This window comes from Nuphar pumila, chromosome 6 (genome assembly GCF_984573655.1).
Source record: "Nuphar pumila chromosome 6, dmNupPumi1.hap1.1, whole genome shotgun sequence".
Classification (NCBI taxonomy): Eukaryota; Viridiplantae; Streptophyta; class Magnoliopsida; order Nymphaeales; family Nymphaeaceae; genus Nuphar; species Nuphar pumila.
In genome coordinates this window covers 112338009-112359688 of record NC_143254.1, presented here as the reverse complement: position 1 = coordinate 112359688, position 21680 = coordinate 112338009, and the positions used below count along the sequence as shown (strand labels likewise).

At 35.9% G+C, this 21680-nt stretch overlaps 2 protein-coding genes across 2 annotated transcripts in view; one reads left to right on the top strand and one right to left on the bottom strand.

Annotated features, from left to right (window-relative positions):
- Positions 1-7145: 7145 nt before the first annotated feature.
- On the bottom strand, positions 7146-12389 carry LOC149835744 (sucrose synthase 5-like). The gene is made up of 16 exons (XM_090009646.1): positions 12295-12389; positions 12002-12134; positions 11729-11883; positions 11280-11472; positions 11067-11185; positions 10758-10974; positions 10544-10639; positions 10285-10461; positions 10079-10195; positions 9386-9552; positions 9065-9289; positions 8635-8956; positions 8303-8544; positions 7895-8033; positions 7294-7347; positions 7146-7199 (listed from the first exon to the last, which is right to left on the bottom strand). The coding sequence occupies exons 1-16, from the start codon at positions 12345-12347 to the stop codon at positions 7146-7148; spliced, it is 2463 nt and encodes an 820-aa protein (XP_089865772.1). The 5' UTR covers positions 12348-12389.
- An 8624-nt stretch (positions 12390-21013) lies between these two features.
- LOC149835743 (DHHA1 domain protein) overlaps positions 21014-21680 on the top strand; it is a 38502-nt gene continuing 37835 nt past the window's right edge. The window contains exon 1 of the mRNA XM_090010643.1: positions 21014-21242. Within this exon, the coding sequence (XP_089866769.1) occupies positions 21091-21242 (152 nt within the window). The 5' untranslated portion in view covers positions 21014-21090. The remainder of the gene's footprint in view (positions 21243-21680) is intronic.

Below are 21680 nucleotides of genomic sequence, written 5' to 3'. Positions count from 1 at the left end.
AAAACAAACCCGTCTCACTGAAATCTATTTCCTTATAAATGTATTCAATAATTTTTATAATAAAATAAGTAAATCACATAATTTTCCTACAAATAAAAATTAGAAAAATCATGATATAATTCCAGAATATTCACATGCACATACACTATAATTTTCAATTAAATTTTACACAAAAATACTGACACATGTCATGGTTTTTGATAAAATTATCGTTTTTTTTTTAGAAACCTGATAACATAAAACATGTATTTTCCTATAAAAATGACCATGGAAATCATTTTAATTTTTATAGTATATCCATATGAACGCGATCTACTAATTCTAATTGAAATTTGTAGAAAAATAATTGAGTAACATGTGTTTTTTGAAAATTTTATGGTTTTTATTTATGATAAATCAGTTTTTAGAGAAAACAATTTTTAGAGGGTTTTCTTTCGAAAACCCCTTTCTATCACATACTTTGATATCCCTAAGCCAAACTTAGATGTGGGAGGCATGGTTTAGGGTCTGTACTTATGAAAAATTGAAAGAATTTCTGTCCACGAATTCTGTTTTATGTGTAGAATATAAATCTCCCTACCTTTTTGACAAAAAATCAATCATATGCACATAAATCGCTCTCCTAACACAAACCAGCCATCCAACATGAATAACGGCCTTACCCATGACCTTCTTACACTCCTCACACAAACATGGATGCCTCCCTTGTTGAGCCGAGGGTGAAAACACCAAGGGTTTGGTATAGGAAAAGGAATAGAGAAGAGGCGGATTTGAGAGAAGGGAAGAAGACTTAGAAAAAAAATCAAAGGAAGAAAATAAGGGGGGGAGGGGGGGTGAGCCCCTCCTCTATATTTATAGTGTTAGGGTTGGATCAAGGGCTGGAGTTAATCCTAGCCCTTGATCTTAGATCTAGGTTAGTTTTCAATTTTCAAGAATTTTCACTTTCTAGTTTTAATTCCCTTCTTTCTTTCTTTTTATATTATTAGCTTAGGTTACATAGTAAATTATATATCTCATTGTATATACTATATATATTATAATATATACTTGTTTATAGGGTCTGGTCGACCCACATGGGTTGGCCCCCCTTTAAGTTTTGTAACTTGCTTGCTTAGCAAGCAAGTTGACTATTTTTTTTTTCTTTATTATTTATTTTTTTGTCCTTTCTTTCTTTCCTTTTCCCTTTCTTTACATCTTTCTTCCTTGGTCCAGCCATCTTCTTAGAACCCTCTAGAAGGTAATGCCCCCCCTTATGAGGCCTTGTTTTGAAACAAGGAAAGTTTTGACTTTTTAAAACTTGTCTTGCAATTTGGTAAGTTTTATTTTAAATCTTTATTTTCAAGTTTCTTATTTTTTTTTTAAGTTTAAGTTGGAGTGCCATATAGGATGGGACGACCCACCTATGGACTCCTACCAAATTATGTAATTTAATTAACTCTTAAGTTTCATTCTACTAAATGAAATTCCTAATTAATTTAATATAAATTCAAATAAAATTCTATAAAAATTCAAATGTGAAATTACATGAAATGACAATAAATAAAATTTGAATTAGGCTTAAATGTAAATAATTTCATCTATAAGTTTTTGAACTCTAATGTATTTAAATTATTTATTTTAAATATTTCTTAAGGGGTTAATTCAAATTCTTCAGAAATAATTTTTGAAAAATTCGAACTTAGTAGGGTCGATGAGACCCTTGGGAGTGTAGGGGTATTTCATCATAATTAGAATTTTTTTCTAAATCCTACAAACTCTATAACACAATGCCTACCAAAAATTTAAAAATTTTGATTTACCATTAATAAGGAAAAATGCAAAAAAAAAAAAAATCCTTGAAAAATTATGGGTATTACACACCTAGCTTAGACTTGGCAGCCAACCGAGTGTGCCACCCTTGATGGTGTGCTACAGCTTGAACTACAACAATTTGGCTACAACTGAGCATGAATATATATATATATATATATATTACAAATTAATCACAAAAATAAATAAATAAATGTGTGAGACTTGTGTTTGACCAAACCAATCCATCTACAACCCTATAAATAGGTCAATTGGTGTGAACTAGGTGAAACCTACAATTATCTATATGTATTGAAATATGTTGAGGTACCAACAATTTAGGTAGGACTGGATCTCAACTCATACACGATCTAAAAGTTAGGGTCTGGCAACAAAGAAAGGGGTCCAATTAACTTTTGAGTCGGGCCTGTGAGGAGCAATTAGCAAATGAAGCCAAGTATGATTTATAAAATTTTATACTAAACCTGGGTCCCCATCAAGATTTTTGCATTTTTATTTAGTGTAAAATGTATACAAGTGTAGCAGTTTACCGGGTTGAGTTTGGTTTATGTTATCCTTATAGAAATGGGGTATGCCTTTGCCTTTAGTAGGTCTAGTTAGACTCAAACCCAGGCCCTTTATCAACACCTCACAATTGGATTCAGGTCTGGACCCACGTAGATCCACTGAAGGTCTGGATCATTGACAACCCTAAAAATCGATTTTATGGCCAAATTTGGACTACTACAAATCGGCAGCCAACCAACCAATGGCTACTCATCAAGCATAATCACTACTATTTCAACCAATGATACAAATCTCACACTTGGAAAATTATCATGATTGATTTTGGATTTTTGTCTTCTTGATAGATATTAGTAGCCAGACGATATTAAAAGCATATTGTAAACATATAAACTATAAAGTAAAATATAACATCAATATCATGATGCAATCATAACATTTAAATATAAAAACATTTTTGAAAATATCATAAGTATTGATTATGAAATGTTATTTTCAAGATATTGCCGATATTTATAACCATCGTTCTATATGTGCGAATCATATATATATTAAATATTGTGAACGCAAGCTTCATTTTGGCTTCATACCTATCTGGGATGTGTGTTTTGGATGGTTGTCCAAAGAAAATTAGAAACCTTTGAAGTTTGACTATCATTTCATGCGAGAATGTATACGTGGGTGTATTTTTGCAAACATGGCTTAATTACTACTTTATGCTCAAATGAATGCATTATTTACATTAAAGGTTTGCAAAATACATATTTTGATAACTACAATGCTTGAATTATCTGCAAAAGCTTTGTGGTTTAAAGGACATGCACGAGTTTTATTCACGGACCTTGTCCTATCAAATATATGATTTACAAATGTGTTGCATTGCAATGAATGTTTACAAGGTCATGCTAAGACCCATAGATGAGCATAGATTTCCGTAGAACTTTTGGGGTGCCACACGAGCACCCATGATATTTTGTGAGTGTTGCCTAAGACTAGCCAGTGGGTTGAAAAAGACCAATGGGGTACAATGTGTACACCCAAGTTATTCAATTAAATAACTACATACACACAAACAGTAAATGTCTGGCCAGTTTAAACGTACATGGGCATTCTTCTGGCACTCGCTGGTAAATACACCACGAGCTCACTTGATAAGTGATCCAAATATACCCAAAACAAAATATAATATTCTCGATTATGTCCTTGGTATAGTTTGCATTCTATCATTTCATGTTGATAAGATTATGTACCCTAAAGTGGTACTTGAGTTCTCGAAACTTTGGTTTGCCCAAGAGAGGCAAGTACAAAAAATCTGAATGAATCAAATTAAAAAGAAAAAAAATGGATACCCTTCCAACATCGAGTTACCTTAGAGAGGGTAGATGGTACGAACTTTGTTGGATTGTTGTTGTTGAAACATACAATGTTTGTTATTATGCTACGAGCGGTAATGACTCGATGATCCTCTACCCATAGAGTTAGGGGACCCAAACTACTCAATTTTCATCTTAGGCAAGTAGGTCCTGTAACTTTTGCAGAAGTCGGGTGCATCCTATTTATTTCGGCCTTTAAGGGTTATCTCTTGGTTATTATATTACCCATTTAGGAATCTGATTCAGATAGTCATTTAGGATATTAAAACACTCATGCATAATAAACTCCTGGATAGTCTCATATGTCTCGACGTATTCGAACTGCACGTACCCACAGGGGGTTAATCAACTGAAACATAAATTTTAACTACACAACTTTACATTTCAGTAATTAGTTGTTTATGCATGTGTTTAATTATGTTGATGCATTGATATTGGTTCAAATATCCTTTAAGGTATATTCTGCATTCAATTTCTAAGTATTGGTGACTACTCAGTGAATAATTATTGTTACATCTGACATGTTTTGAGATTAACTGTACTTGTCTTGAATAAATAAGATGTTAAATTCCAATATACTCTTGCATGCCTGGTACTTTACTAGCGTACCTTGGGAAGAAATTCTCTACAGAGACTTGAGAAGTTTGACCCTAATATTAATAATTTTACAGATCAAGATAAATGATCAATGGGAGTTGTTGCAGGAGGCTTGACTGGAGTTGTGAAGATCACATCTTTCTTTGCCTAACTGGGATTTTGTCTTGATTGTTCTAAACATTTTTAATTAGTTTTTGTTTGAAGGATATAATAACTCTTTAAATTTTAGTTGAATAGTATTTATATCAGTGCTTTTGTCAAATACGAATTTATCTATAATTGCCTAAGATTTTCCAACTTTATTTTGAATCGTTGTGTGTTTAAAAAAAAAATTGGCCTGAAAATTTGGATAAATTTTGTGGCATTACAAAACTTGTGATTTTTTATGATTGCATGTTCAGTTATTTAAGGTCTGATTTATTGGTGTATGTGTGTCGTATGCACATACATAAATCAAGTGAGTAGTGTTTGTTGTGTACACACACACAAACCTGATTTCTTTTGGTGTGTATTGTGTATACACACAAACATGATTTCTTTTGGTGTGTGTCGTATGCACACAAAATAAGGAACATGATCAGATTCCTTAGTGGGGTACAAATTTTTAGGATTTGATTTAGCTTAGAGTTTGGTTTTGCATGTATCATATTTTGGGGATGAAGCATGCATTGATGGGTTTTTGTTTATGCATATATCCTTGGTTGAGCATGTTGAGGCTATTTGTTGTACCCTGTTAGTTATGAAATCATAAAATGTATTGGCATGTTAGTGTATGATACTTCTAATTTAATATCACATATGACATGTATATTACATTATTATAACCAAGGGGTAAAGGTCAAATCAGATAATGCATGTTGTTCTTTTGTGAAGAACTCTTAATAATTTAAGAAAGTTATAAAAAGACCTAAACAATGTAATTAATTTTGTTCCCTGGTTGCTCTCTCAAATGGTAGGACTCTTGGATGACGATTATGGAGGACCGTAAGGATATTGAACATCGTGTGCACTGTTTGCTCAAGAACCGAATGAGTGGTTCATATTTCTAGCTACAATTGTAAGGAACTCATACAACTGTGCTTGAGGGTGGTGTTGCCTGACTCAACTGCAGTTATTGATATATTAAGAAAAGTGGTGTTGAAGGGTGATGATGCTCTTGTTGTCCCAACATTAGGTGATGATTCTTGATATTCTAACTTAAGATGATAATTCTCGCTAAGACTTTTGTCACTGCAAAGTGTTATTTTAGCAAACTTGTGTTGAGCGTCCATCACTATGGATGAGCATGAGTTTGTTATGGTCATGTTCAAAAGTGATCATGCACTTTTACATTTTTTATCAAGTTAAATACATTCAGTTTAAATTTATGGATTGAATAAATTTATGTTTTGGAAAGGATGTTGGTTTGGTAGATATGAAATGCCTCGTATTCGTTGGTTGTCTTTTTGCATATATTTAAAAACATGTATTCATTAAAAGAAAGAAATCTTAAATTTTCATGAGTGAGTTTGGGATCGTTATAATATTATTGGTTATTACTAGAGTGTAATGCTGATATGCTGTAACGGATTGACCAATCATGTTTTTCCATCGACAAAGTGTTCGCTATCCAGTGGGATGCAAGGGAGGAGAAGTGCAGGGGGCACCAGTGGTTCAGGTTCACGAGGCAGTAGCACCCGTCCTGCAGGCTCCGCCGCAAGACGTGTGTCTGACCTCAAGGAGAACGTCAAGAGGGTGATGTTTTATTTCTGAAACTTTGGAGTTCCACTACTATCCAACATTTCTTTATCTCTAGCTAGCTTTTAGGTGTTGTGAGGATCCTGATTTTCACATTTTGGCAATTGTGGGAGGATTCAGTTACTCTTTCGTGACAAATCACAACTTTCGCTTTGAATTCCTGCTGCATTTTTATTCTTTCTGATCTTCGTATATCATTATTTTGTTGACAAGGGATCACTGACATTTTCAAGATATAAATTTATTACACAAAATATTTATGGCTGAATGAATGAATACTCGCCAAGACACCTGCAACGCAGCTATTTGTTTCCCATCTGATGTCTGAAGTCCCGTACTATGCTCGGTCGATGCATTTGGTCAGGAATCTGCCATGAATCATTATCAACACCAATTCAGAAAAAGGGAATGCATACTAATAAACATGCTAAGTTGATTCATGGAAGGGCTTTCCCATTTTGGTTTTTATTTAGGGTGGCATGGTTGGGGTTTGTTGATGATATCCTTAGTTTGCCTTCTCACCTCTGAAATCTGGATGAAACGCGTTTGCTGTGACAATCAAAACAATGAAATTTGTTAGCATCCTCACCCCCTGGTGGTGCATCAAGTGCAAGATTGTGGCCTAAGAATATAGCTGAGGCGGCTGATTTTGCTTCTACAGGTGCAGGGTTATTTGTATTGGTAGTGCAACAAAGTATTTTGATGCATGGTAATAGTTGTGTTCCACTTCCAGTTCAACAGATACAGTCGGCTGTGTATTTTAATGTCTGTATCGGTAGTGGAACACCTATTTTGATGCATCCGTTGCTGGAACCGGTTGGACCTTGTGGCTTGATCTGGGTCTAGTTTGGCTCCACTAGCGTGACACCATAATGCTTGTTTCGCTAGGGATGAATGAACTTTTGCCTGATAGTGCTTTGATTCATTAACAGTTGACCATCTTAGTGATGGTTCTAAGGCACTGATAAGCAACCATATTTAGGGGTAGACATTGGGCCAGCCTGGCCCGGACGGATTAGGCCCAACTTGTATCCTGGCCAGATCTGGTTATTATTGGGCTCAGACTGGGCCTGTCGAGCCTTTTTATTTTGTAAATGGTTTGGACCGGGCCAGGTACCTGATGGCCTATCGGGCATCCGAACTGTTGTCCACCCCATCCACATCTTTTACCACAAAGTTCTAGGAAGGATCCATCACAGTATCACAAAAATACTTTTTGCTTTTATTCAAAGTAGGAAAATACTGGCCTTGGTGGTCGTTGAACTTTTACAACCGCAGTGGACTCTGGCTGGCGAGTTTCCTCCTCTGGTATGGGAACTGTCCTCGCCTGCATCAGGAAGTTTGCACAATGTTTCATTGGAAAATATTCAACCATTTTAAGAGTCCAACCTCTGCTTTTTTATAAGTTCAAGATTCTCGTTTCAAACTCTTTGAAGCCACTTAATTATAAACTGAAAGTGTGTCAGGAAAGTTGAACGAAGAACCAACCTCCTTCATTATTTTCAAATAAATGAAACCACGCGAAAATTGTCTATGCCAAGTTCTTCCTTTATTTCCATGAAGTACAAAGCTTGTTTTCTTGCTTTAGTTAACGGCGAATAAACTTTAGTCAAATCTACTCACTTGTTTTTTCTTTAGTTCTACAATATTGTGAAAAATGAGTTCCCTCTAAAAAAAAGTCTCTTAAAGGAATGCACGGAAAAGTTGTTACCATTGGGTTATTTTCTTTATCGCTACAATAAATTTGTTAAACGAAAAAAATCAGATTGTGGCTTATTTTGGTTTTGGCAAACCTTAAACTTCAAAAATCACCACTTCCATGTTTTCCTTGATTTTCAAATGAAACACGTTCTTGAGATTTGTCCAATGCTTACTAAGGTTTTGAATTGCAGATTGTAGAACATATGCAAATATCTTTGCTTGGCTTGCTTGCTTCCACTATTGAGTTGTCTCCAGAAGTTGTAGATAGCACCCATGTTGATCACCTTGGTGGCGTAGATCTTCCATGTGTAACTGCAAGCAAAGAAATGGAATCAAAATACTACTGGAAAGAATATCAAGATACTTTGGATGCTTTCTATTCTCAAAGGAAAGATCGTCACGATCTATAGTACTATCCTCACAAGTGGAAACTGATTTATAGGAATGATGCAAGTAATGAATTTCTAAAGCGCCTTCATTGGTCCACAATCTCAAAAATAAAATAGAGAGAGAAAGAGAGAGCTGCAATAACAGTTGAGCCTGAACTTTGTCCTTGCTTTTTGAGCTTGAATGAGGATTACCATTCTTGTATTCTTTGGAGGCCTGCAGTTGAGAATTTTGCCCAGTTTTTGCTGTCTTCCACGCATTTCTCAAAGAAATCAGCAATTTTTCCGCTAGACTCTTCATTGTTCGGGTCAATGTGAAAACCTGAAACTCCATCCACTATGATCTCGGCAGGACCACCTTGATTGGTTGCGAATGTTGGTAGTCCACATGACATTGCTTCAATCACTGTTAGGCCAAATGCTTCATACAGAGCAGGCTGGTAGGGAAGAACATGTGAAGTGAGATATAAACACAAAAAGTTATACGTGATATATACAATTACAAAAACTGCTACTATGCACTGAACCTGAACGAATGCTCCCTTGGTATCAGCAATGCAGCGATACAGTTCGCCATTCCGGTATCGATCATTCTGTGCTGCTATCCATCTGATTTGACCCTTCAACTGGTATTTCTCAATTATAGAATGCATTTTCTTTATTTCACTGATTTCTTCTCTATCTTTTGATTTTGCTGGGTCGAAGAAGCCAGCAACAACAACAAGGTTGACAAGGCTCCTTAGCCTCTTGTTCTTTCCATACCACTCTGTTAGTCCGGTGATGTTCTTCACTGTGTCAAGTCTTGCCATTGAGAAGATGATAGGCTTCTTTGTGTCTTCAAGGAAACCTCTGTTTGAATAGATAGTTCAGTGATTATATAGTTCAGATATTGCAAATTATATTTGCAATAGCCTATCATTCTTGGGTAATAAAACACTATTTGATTTGTGAACTTACACGTGCTCACTGTTTTCCTCCTTGCTGTAGAGTAATTCTTGAATTTCTGGGTGAAACTTTGTTAATCGCTTCTGTTTCTCGGTGTATGGGAAGTAAACAGACATGTCAGCCCCTGGGGATGCAATGTTGAACTTGGGATCAAAGACACTGATGCCAGAGACAACTCGATGAAGCCCTGGCATGGTAAATGCAGTATGGCTTTCATACTGTCCTGGCCTATTTGCACTGCAAGAGAAACCATATTAGATTGATTACCATTCTCTCAAGAGGTGCCTTCTGTCATAAAACCTAAATATGAATTAATTGACATCTGGTGCTAACCTCCCCGCAATTTCTTGGAATGTGCTAGTGATGATGAAATCTGTACTGTTCATGGCAAAAATGTCAGCTGTAAACTGACATGAGAAATGATACTTGGCTTCAAGTTCTTTCCATTTAGCATCTGAATCTTCGTACTTGGTTTTTTCCAGAGCATGTGCTATGGTTGCCTGATTAAGATAAATACAGATTAGTCATTGTTTTTTTGTTTTTTTCGGAGATGAGTTTGTCAGAAGATTGTAATGCATTAGCAATCGATTAAAGCATGCAATAGGAGTTCCTAATCTACAGTTAATTATCCAATCAACCTTCACCCCAAAATCCTGAAATTTGGCAGATGGTAAACCAACAAAGAGGAATCAATGGCATATGGTTTCCATTTAGGTGAAATTCATTTTGACTGCAGCCTGCCTTCCACGAATGCAAAATTGACCAAGGGTGGTTTCAGGAAAACAAATTAGAGGAAAAAAAGGGAAAAGCACCATGTATTAGAGCTTGATTGTTTTCTTAAAAAAAAAGAAAGATCAAATGAGACGAACTACAGCTTAGGATTCTTTATACATTGCTATTCTGTGTGTGAAATGGAACTATGTTGATTTCACCTTTTTTATTTGTTTAAAAGGTATATGCTTAACAGTATCATCACACGTTACATATTAGGTACTTGAAAAAGGTCCACATGACAAGAAACTTTACCTGAGTAATTCCAAGTCTGCTGGCCATTAGAGATGCTACCAGATTCCCATCAGTGTAATTTCCAATGATCAAATCAGGTTTCCCATCCATTATTTCTATAATCCTGTCAGCAGCATCCTGATATCTCAAGAAAGCACTGTCACTCGTTCTGAAAGTGGAATATGAAATGTGAAGCTATATGTATTGGACTCGGCTGCTGGATATACCTTGGCATATCTTTCAAGGTATGGGTACACATCGAAACGTGAGACCCATTGACGTAAAACAGCTCCATTTGGCTTTCTGAAAGGAATCCTTAGAATATTTGAGTATTTGGTGTTGAGAATTTTCTCCATTTCCTGGTTGCATTTAGTCCCCTTTGCTTCTGGTATCAGTCGTGTTACCTAGGAAATTTTTTAATTCCATGGGTGAACAACACTTCTGCTTCACTTTTGAACAAAAGAGACCTGTAGCAAAGTTGCTTACCACAAGTATTTTAGGCTCGACATCAAAACCTTGCTGTTTAATCCTAAGCAGTAGCTCTTCCTCAAAGGCCCGAACTTGATCCAATATGTAAACAATCTATCTCCCAAACAATGAGAAATGCAAAATGGCAACAACAAATTAGATTATCTGGCCTGAAAGCTCCTGATGATTACATAACGTGTACAAGTTCACTCGTGACTAGAACTTCTCATACCTGACCACCAGTATCTGGCAGGCCCAAAACATCTGCTTGGCCAAAGTAACCATGGGGTGAGAAGATCACAATATTGAATATGGTAGGAATCCTACCCAGGAACCTTTCCACTGCTGCTGGATCTGGTGCTTGGAGGAGCTCGGAAAGGGAATGAATTGTTTCTTTTACACGTTGCGCGACGTTTCCCCAACCTTTCAGCAGCCCCCATTGCTCAAGCCTGCAATTCAAAATTTGACAGACAGAGAATTATGATGCTTCTAAGGTTTGAAATTGTCAAGTAATTTCATTCGGTTTTAAGTTGTTAACTACCTGTCCTCAAACCGATGGAAGGGAGTGTCTTTAGGAACTGAAGAAAGGAAAACTTCAGCCATGAGGAGAGAGCTTTGAAGCTTTGACACACTATCAACACTTCGGTCGATCATGAGATTCTGAATTAACGAAACAGAGGAGCATGGTGTCAAATACTAGACAAGGGCTGTATTATAGAATAACATAAAATCTTTCTTTCTTCATGTTTCTTACATCTCCCCTATAATTATGTGCACGCAGGAACTCCAGCAACTGTTTCGCGGAAGAGGATTCCTTAGTGAGTCTTGAAGACAAATATCTGGAGATAAATTGTACGCCGTTTCCAATTGAAGAAGGCAGAGAGAGGTGGGGTAGTGCGAAATCAAAAGCCCCAAAATCCAGTTCTAGGGAGTTCTCATCATTGGCCCTGCAAATAAGCAATAACAGATGCTTCGTTCTTTAATCAAAAGAACCAACTGTTCACAAAATGAGAAAATAATCACTACAGTTTATAGTCAGGATGAAAAACTCTAATTTGACTATATTCATTTATTGCTTCAAAATATGGATGCTCTAACAAGATGGGCAGCTGCCAAGGCAACAAGGATCTTGCATTAAAGATGGATTAACCTCCAATAAGCAAGCTCCTTAACACAAATTTTTTCACTAATGAGTGCACGCACCATTTCTCATCAAACACAAGTTCTTTTAATTTCAGGTACTCAGAAGCAGAGATTCCTTCAGAGGAGAGATCTTCAGTGTTCAACTTGAGAAATTCCCATATTCCTGGATTGGGTCTTACTGAGAATGCAATAAATGGTGGAACAGCGATTGCCTCCTGCATTTTATAGACTTTTTTCAGGACCGACATTCATCAAGTTATAAAAGCCACCACTTGAGTGAAAAGGAGAATTGAATGTAGAAAGTATAGAGAGGCATGAACTCATAGATTTTACCTTGGTGGTGCTTACGAGATACCCAAGGAACGCTTCGAGAAGCTCGGTTCTCTTTGTTTTGTCATCTATAGATTTCTCGAATTCTTCCATTAGAACATCAGATTTCAGGACTCTTTTCCCTTTCCCTACGTAGCTATAAAACCGGCAAATGGCATAGTATCATCATCATCATCATCTCTCTCTCTCTCTCTCTCTCTCTCTCTCTCTCTCTCTCTCTCTCTCTCTCTCTCTCTCTCTGTTGTTTAGGTAAATTAACGGTACCCAGAAATGAATTACATTGGAAGGTCATGTACCTGGCAAAGCACTTCCTCATATGGTGACTACTTTCTCTTAGAAATTCAGGCATTCCCTCTGTAACGCTATCCAATCTTCTGAAAGATTTTGATGATGATGATGCGGCCATGTTGACTCTGGACAGAAAAAGCTAACAACTCAAATTATTAATAAGAATTCGGAAGTTGGTGTTGGAGGAATCGATGGCTTTGTGTCTCCACGTTCTGAGCTATTTATAGAGAACATTTTGTGATACAAATTGCTCACAGAGATTGATTTCCTTTTCGGCAAGTTATTTGGCAGAAAGCAAGAATTTACAAGCTGTGATGGGGGTGGGGACGTCTCTTCCGGAGGATAAAGCACATTCCATATAGAGAGAGATCTAAAGACAAGTAACGTATTTTTACATGCAAGGTATTCTTAGTTTTGTATGAAAGAAAACCTCAATTCCGTCCCCCAAATTTTATTTTTCTCATCGTTTCTATCTCAATAAACCTCAAGAAGCTGGTGTTTGTCCTGATTTTCTTTTTCTTATACCAATTTCAATTTGTTGGTACTCTGTTTGAGAGAGAGAGAGATACTTCGCTCTGAGTCCACTCCAGATAACCGTTTGACAGTTAGTTTTAAAAAATTTCCTAGTCAATGGACGTATAATGGCAGGAACATACAGGCCAAACACCAAAATACCCCTCGTCGTCATCCTGGGAGAGGAAAAAAAAACTCCACATTGGAAAAACGGGCTTTGACATAGCTAAAAAAAATATAACATTACCTAGAAATCAGATAAGGTGCAATAACATTGCGTTGTTTGCCTCAAAATAGTACCTGGAAATCAGATAAGGTGCAAGCTCTTTGGCCAAATAATCATCTCTTTGCCTAGTTTTTTAGAAAATAGATTTTGGAGAAAAAATATAGTTTATGAAATGTTTAGTTTGAACTTTTTTGATAAACTTATTGGGTTTTAAATGTGTAAAGTTAACTTAGAGGACAAGGCCTTGTCAATTGAACTTTGAATCTTGAATTCAAAATCAGCTCGGACCGGTCTTAGTTTAACTTTAACAAATCTTTTTATCACTTATTTTGGACTTGTACCTCTTAAAAAACGTTTATTTTCCAAAACGGTTCGGTGGTTGACCAAGGTAGTCAAAGGTCATTCTCAACCTAATTGGGGAGCGACAACTAGCCTTAATGGCTAGCCTCAACTTCCTTGGACACATAGTGATGTTAGTGGGCACATGAAGCACGTTTGGGTGACCGTTTGAGGCCTTAAATAGGTACATATTAACTGTTTAAGCATTAACGAGTGCATGCTACCAATTTGTCCTATATGGCCCCATGTAAACGGTTCTTTGAACCATTTCGTTGAGGCTTATATATACCCTAGGTACCTTAGCTCATGGCATAACAAGCTTATGCTCTCCTATTATTCTTTACGCTATCTCTCTTCCCACTCTCTCCATTTCTTTGGTTTCTCTTCAAAGTTGTTTAGGGTAGCCGTGTAATGGTGGTCAGTCTACTCATTGTAGGAGTGACTCGTATTGCACGTGAGGTGCATGCTTGGTTATATCCCATAAGCGAGATTGTGTTCAACCCTATTGCACATGAGTTCAATCTTAGTGGGGCAACTATCTTTTTTAAGAAAGCGCCATTATTGCACACCTCCAAGCTTTGGTCCCACCTATTATAAAGAACTTTTTAATAATTTAAAAGTGGAATCCTAGCTCTTAACATCAACAGTGAAGGTCGAGAACTAGGAGCTTTCTAAGCTCTCCCAGTTTGATGAGACCAATTTCAAGTGATGGCAAAATCAAGTGATAATCTTTCTTACCATGACCAAAGTGTTGTACGTGTTGATTGAACTTTGTCCTCCATAACGAGAAAAAATTTATTGTCAAGAACAAGAAGCATTGCTGGTGAAAGAAAGATGACTATGTGTGTCGAGGGCACATTCTGAATGCCTTGTTTGACCCATTATTTAATCTTTACTCATAAGTAGACTCTACGCAAAAACTTTGAGAAGCTCTTTAGAATAAATACAACACAGAGGACACAAATAACTGTAAGTTTTCTCTTATCAAATATATGGATTTCAAGTTTTTTAAAGACAAACCACTTCTACCTCAAGTTCATGAAATGCAATTGCCTTCTCACCAATTTAAGGTAAAAGTCATAAATCTTGACAAGTTTTTCCAAGTAGTTATGATAACAGAAAATTTACAGAATTTATTGAAAGACTATTGTAATATGTCAAAACATAAGAATAAGGATTTCACCTTGGAGCAACTTCTTTCTCATCTTTGAATTGAAAAAGAAGCTCGTTACAAAGATAAGAAAAAGAAAATTAAAAAAGTTGGCACTAAAGTGAATATGATGGATCGTAAGCAAAGATTCAAGCTTGGTTCGAAGTCTAAAAATAAGAAACCCAAATATTTTAAGAAATCCAAACATGAGATTATTTTCTACTATGTACGTAGCAGAGCCAGATATTATGTGAGAGAATATCATCACCACAAAGAGATAAGGCACCAAGGTAGAAGCTCCCGAAGAGAACATAGTGATTGTAGTAAGCTCAGTTTTTATGATTCAAATGGACAAAGGGTGATATATAGAATCAAGTTCTACAATTCACACTTGTAATGACCGAAGTATGTTTAAAACATACGATGTCATCGGAGAAGACAATAAAGTCTATATGGGAGACTCTCATCACGTGAAGGTTGAAAGAAAAGGGATTGTAGAACTCCAATTCACATCCGAAAAATGTCTTACTCTTATAAATGTATTATGCACCCATCGTGACTAAGATACTTGTATCAACCTTCTTATTGACCACACATGGTTTTAAGCTTGTGTTTGAATTCGATAATTTAATATTTTTGAAAAATTATGTGTTTATTGGTAAAAGCTTTGTTTATGATGGTCTATTCAAATTGAATGTAATAAAAAAGATTGTTTCTATTTCTGCTTACTTGCTTGATTCTTTTGAAGTATGACATGTTAGACTTGGTCATGTGCATTTTGGTTTTATTAAAAAAATGGGTAATTTAAGCTTAATTCATGTATGCAAACAAGATCGTTATAGTAAATGTGATGTGTGTATTCAAGCAAAATTTTCTAAAAAACCTTTTCATGCAGTGAAAAAGAGTTCTAAAATTCTTGAGCTCATACATAGATATGTGATTTGAAAAACACTCTAACTCATGGGGATAATCTTTATTTCATAACTTTTATTGATAATTTTTATAAATTTTCTTATGTTTATCTTATGAAAAGCAAAGATGGGTCCTTTAAAAAATTCAAGATTTTTAAGGTGGAAGTTGAGAATTTTCACAACTACAAAATTGCTTCAATTAGGTCAGATAGTGGTGGAGAATACTTGTCTCAAGATTTTATTACGTTTTGTGAAAAACATGGCATACACATTTAAAACATTGCACCTTACACTCTCGAGGATAATGGTGTTGCAGAAAGTAAAAATAAAACCTTAATTGATATGATGAATGTAAGGCTTATTAGTTTTGGTTTTGATTTTAACTTATAAGGAGAAGCTTTACTTAGTGCATGTTATATTTTAAATCGTGTGCCTTAATCAAAATTAGATATTACTTTTCATGAATTATGAAAAAATAGAAAACAAAATTTAAGTTATCTTAAAATTTGTGGTTGTATTGCTTATGCTAGATTGAATGAACTTTAACAAACTAAATTAGGACCTAAAACTAGCACATGTTTTTATTGGATATTTTCAAAACATCAAAGCATGCAAATTTATGAACTTAGAAACTAAAGTAATTTGTGAATCTGTACAAACTAGATTTAGAGAAGATCTAACTTTTAATGACTTGCAAAATCTTTCTTCATCCTTTCAACGGTACTTCACTCGCTAGAAACTGATGAACGAGCAGTATGATACAATCCCAAGAACGATCTTTTCAAAGATTTTGAGATTTTCTTGAAAATTCCAAGCATCCAAACAGAAGATGGCATCCACAAGCAACCAAACCTCATATTGAATTGCATTAGTGGCTTCCTAAACTGAAGATCAATCAAAAACAAGGTAGGCCCTTGCAAAACCCAACCCTTTCAAAATTACTTGAGTTTTTTTCATTTTTAAGTCAAATTCGACCAATCTAATTGGTCCATTCAACTTTTAAACCAAAAAAGACTGAGTGGGGACCCCTTTCTCGCTTTAAATCATAAAGAATTGTGTGAAATTAGAGGGTGACCCATTGGTTTCCTTAAAAAATTCCCAAAACATGTTTTTCAATCAACACCAAATAAAAATATGATTTTTAGGGGTTAAAACAATAGAAAATAGGTTTAGAACTGATTTTAACATGGTTTTAGCAGAAAAGCTTAGTAAACATGGTCATTTTAGTCGGGTTTCCAGACAACACTTTAGGGACTGCTAACGACAATTAAAATCCTTAGGTGTATCGTTAATAATTTGAAACAAAAGTTTGCTTTGATGTTGATGACATATGTATGTGTCATTAGCAGACTGTTAATGACAAATATAGTATTGTTAATAGATTCTTAACAACACTTTCTGTTGTCATTAAGAACTCACTAATTGTCATTAGAAAATAGATAAAAATACTTACATGACTTATCTTTTCGCACTGTAGGGAGGTCACCGCGGACCTTCAAGCTTTGGTCCTCATGGGTTTAGTTTAGAAAGAGTTTATATTGCCTAAGTTGGAGGCTCCTGTGGAGAGTTTGAAGAGACAAAGGTCCTTCCTTGATAACTGATTATAAGAGTTGGTCATAGCCGCCACATGCAGGAGGATGTAGTTGTGGCCCATGGAGCTGCTACCCCGAAAGTTTAGGTGACGACAACCGTTATCAGAGGGCTTAGTTTGGCTTTGACTTTTTCAAGTTTCTTAAATCAACATGGTATTAAGCGATGGAATTCTTATCCCTATACTCATTAACAAAACAGGGTTGTTGAAAGAAAACATAGACATGTTGAAACCATATTGAGTATAATGTTTCATGCCTTTATGAGTAGCATGTCTCCATATGAGCTTCTTATGGAACAAATTCTTGACTACACTTTCTTAAGAGTTTTTTGATGTACTTGTTATTCTTATCTGGTGCCATATTCTTCAAATCTGTCTAAAAAAACCAAGCCCTACATTTTTATTGGATATAGAACAAATTATAAAGGGTACATGTGCTTTGATCCTGTGTCAAATAAAGTATTCATATCTAGGCATGTGACCTTTGATGAAAGAATTTTTTTGTATATTGGTCTCAATGCTCCTATCACCTTTAAAAAAGTACCTAGTTTGTTACAGTATCAAGAACCTTCATGACACAGTGAGAAAGAATTACCTAACTTTCCTATAGTTATACCAAGTCCTTCACTCACACCTACCTTGTCATCACTAGAATCGTCTAGTCTAGAACCTAGTACACCTACCTCACAAACCCTTAGTCTAGACCCTAGTCCTGAAAACTCATCTCCTATAGCCTTTGCAAGCCCTGACTCTAGTGCCTCCTTAGGGATAAATTTGATTATTGACCAAAATTCTACAGAAGTTCCCCAACTTGCTAGTTCTCATACCATGGTTACTAAATCCCAAGATAAAACCTTAAATGCAACTCTTTTTATTCAACTGATATCCCTTAAGTGTTGCCTTGATAAGTGAGTTGTCCCAAGAGTCTGCACCAGAGACCTTTGCTGAAGCCAACAAAGAAAAAAAAATAGCAAACAACTATGAATGAAGAGTATAATGTTCTAATCACAAATAAAACATGGGTCCTAATCCCTGCATCACCTACCCACAACCTAGTCAGGTGCAAATGGATATATAAGATCAAGAGGTATGCAAATGAGTCTATTGCTAAGTATAAGGACAAATTTGTAGCTAAGAGATACAACTAACAAGAATGAATAAATTATTTTGAAACCTTTAGCTTTGTGGTCAAACCTACTAATGTTAGAACTGCCATATCTCGACATAAACTTTGGTTGGGTCATACACTAACTAGACATGAACAACACTTTTTTGCATTGGTACCTTTAGGAAGAAGTTTACATGACTCTGCCAGAAGGGTTTGAAAATAATTAGTATCTCAGTTATGTTTGCAAATTAAATCGAGTTTTGTATGGGTTAAAACAAGCCCCTAGAGCCTGGTTTGAACGGTTGCATAACTATCTCATCCACATGGGATTTGTTGGGTCCATGGCTCACATGTCTCTCTTTATTAAAAGTAGAGAATTCACATTATTTGTCCTTGTATATATTGATATCATTGTGAAGGAAACTCTCATATATAAGTTCAAAACTTGATTAATAAGTTTAGAAAAAAAATCTCTATTAAAGATCTTGAGTCTTTGAATTTCTTTATGAGGATTAAGGTAGTACCCTCGACAAATGGATTGATTCTCTTTTAAAAGAAATATATCCTCGTTATGCTCAGAAGAGTTCATATGCTAGAGGCCAGACCTCTAACTATTCCAACTGCCGTTAACATTGTCTTGTCCAAGTTTCAAGGAGAACCATTCAAGGACACTACTCATTATTGAAGCATCATTAGGGCACTCCAATATATCATGTTTATATATCTAAATAGTGCTTACACAGTCAATAAGGCCAATCAGTTTATACATGCTCTAACCCAAGACCATTGGAATTATGTCAAGATAATCCTTTGATATCTTAAGGGGACAATGCTGCACAATCTTCACATTTAGAAAAGTAAACCTTGCAAATACCAGGGTACGCAAATGCTAATCGGGCAGGATGCCCAGATGATAGACACTCTATTGGTAGTTACCTTACCTTTCTTGGCACAAACTTAATTTCTTAAAACTCATCCAATCAATAGACTGTTGCCAAATCAAGCATTGAGGTCGAATATAAAGCTCTTTCAGGAGTTGTGTCAGAACTCATGTGGTTAGGATACTTTTTAAGTGAATTACATGCTAACCAATAGGACATCCTAGTAATATGGTGTGATAACCTCGGGGTCACATACTTAATGGAAAATCTAGTTTTTCATGAGTGCATGAAGCATGTTAAAATATATTTTCACTTTGTCCGAGAGAAAGTAAAAAAGAAGGAAGTTGAAGTTAAATTCATTAGCATATATCTTAACCAAACCTCTACCCACTAGGCCGTTTGAAGACATTAGATCCAAGCTCAATTTCAATGTTGACAAGATGAACTTGCAGGGGGTGATAAATACGATAATCAAGATGGGTGTGTGGGTTATCCTCTAGTGAGCTCACATGGTTTCAAGATAGATCAAGACTCCAAGAAAAATCAAGAGTCAAACTTCAAAAAGGACTCATTCATGAATCTTACCAATAAAGGAGACTCCAAGAAAGATAAACCTATCCAAATGAGAGTTCTATACATATGTAATCTTTAGAGTCAAGATCATCTGAATATGGAAGGTTCAAGAAACATATTCCTTCTTATAATCGAATGAGCATTATAAATAAACCTCTAATCTCTCAATTAAAACGTCGAATAACGAGAGAGAAAGAGATTATCCTGGATGTATATACGCTTGACCCAACCACATAAAACCATGTGTGTGCATGTATTTGCATTCTTCAGTTTCAGCTTACTTAAGATCTGATCCAACATAGATCGATTCTCTTTCACAAGGTACCTCTCTCTCTCTCATGGAAGACAAAAAAGGGAGAGGTATGAGGAGGAGGGTTGCTCAAAGAAAACAAAGTCTCTCTTTCTCGATCTCTCTTTGCGAGGAGTGAGGACCAAAAATGGTGAGGAGGAAGGTTTGATCCTTCAAACTGAAAAGGCACCCCGACACAAGGTTTTGATTCATTTTTTGGGTGGGTTTAGTTAGTGCAGCCCAACATCATGTAACTTCATGTTTTCTAACATTTCGCCTAGTCAAATACAAAAAATAGCTATAACCAACATACTTGTTCAAAATCATATATTCTAATTCATACTTTCACACATGCATACATCAACATAGTTTCATATTGTAAGGATAGTTTTGTCTTTTCATCCTATGGCTAGTTCTAGCTAGGTTTTTGTTTTTTTAAGGTTTGTTTAAGGATTATAATTTTGGGTGAACGGTGATGGCGTGATGGGGCTTTCCAAATACCAATTGGGTTTGTGTTTGTGTTTGTAAATGTGAGTGTGAATCATATTTTTACTTGTTAGTTGAAGTTTGTTAAGTTTAATTCATGAAAAATTACAAATTTAGAACTTTTTAGCTAATTTGCATTTTTTATATATATACACATACGTATCCTATTTTGGATTTTTGTGTTTGTAAATGTGAGTGTGAATCATATTTTTACTTGTTAGTTGAAGTTTTTTAAGTTTAATTCATGAAAAATTACAAATTTAGAACTTTTTAGCTAATTTGCATTTTTTATATATATACACATACGTATCCTATTTTGGATTTTTTTTCGAATCCGTGTCACGTATCCGAATCTAATATCCATATCCTCTGTCTTTGTTATAGAGAATAAAACTATTAGCTTTATCTCCCGTAGGCGAAGTATCCGTATTCCGTAACCTACGGATTGTACACGAAGTCGAATTGGTTGGATACAATGGAGAGCGACTTGCTTCCTGGGATCGCAACTTGGATTGTAGGTACAATCCGTAGCAAATATATACATGGTCCCGGTATTCTCTTTCAATTCTTCTTCATCTTCTTCTTCGGTTCTTTCTACTACTACATATATATTTTTTGCTTCTAGCAGGCTAGGGCGCGCTCGAATCGTTAAGACAAAAAGCACGTTGTCCCTCGACTGCCCCGGCTTTCTCCTCCCACCACAGGAGCAGCAGCAGGAGGAGGAGTCGAGTTTCGTGATGGAGGGGGGTTTGAAGAAGTCGGCGGTTCTGTACCACTACCCATGTCCGGACGGTGCATTCGCCGCACTCTCTGCTCACCTCTACTTCTCCTCCTTCGGTGACCGTTACCCTGTTCTCTTCTTCCCAAATACCGTCTACAATCCCCTCAGGTACCTCTCTTTTTTCTCTCTTTCCCTCTGTCCCTCTGTTGCGTTGTAGTACCTGTTTTTTTTTTTCCAATTCCATTATTTATGAATCCATGTGAAGATTTTCCAATGCTATCTCCCGAAGTACCTTTTTGGGGTTCTCTCAAACTTCAAATCTTAGTATGTGATACGTATTCTCTATACGGTTTTGTACACTGGGGATAAGGGATGCCACAAATTTTGATGTACACTGAAATATGAATGATGAAGATAATCAAGTTAAAAGGAGACTGAGTTCCTATTGATCTTAGTTGTCGTTAAGCAATTATTTTTATATATGAGGAGTAACATGCCAAGCAGTACTCTTAATCACCGTATATGACGAATTCACGGAGATAGAACGTGGACGGAAAAGAAGCAGAATTAGGTTCCGGATTGCTTCAGAGCATACAAATGAGGGCT

Bases quoted from the DNA above. Each gene is read 5' to 3' on its own strand.
- LOC149835744 (XM_090009646.1), bottom strand. From the start codon at position 12,347: ATGCCTGAATTTCTAAGAGAAAGTAGTCACCATATGAGGAAGTGCTTT. The intron at 9,553-10,078 runs GTAAAGTTTCTT...TATCTTAATCAG, and splicing joins GCAGACTTGGAATTACTCAG to GCAACCATAGCACATGCTCT. The intron at 8,545-8,634 runs GTTCAGTGCATA...CTTCCCTACCAG, and splicing joins CCAAGGGAGCATTCGTTCAG to CCTGCTCTGTATGAAGCATT.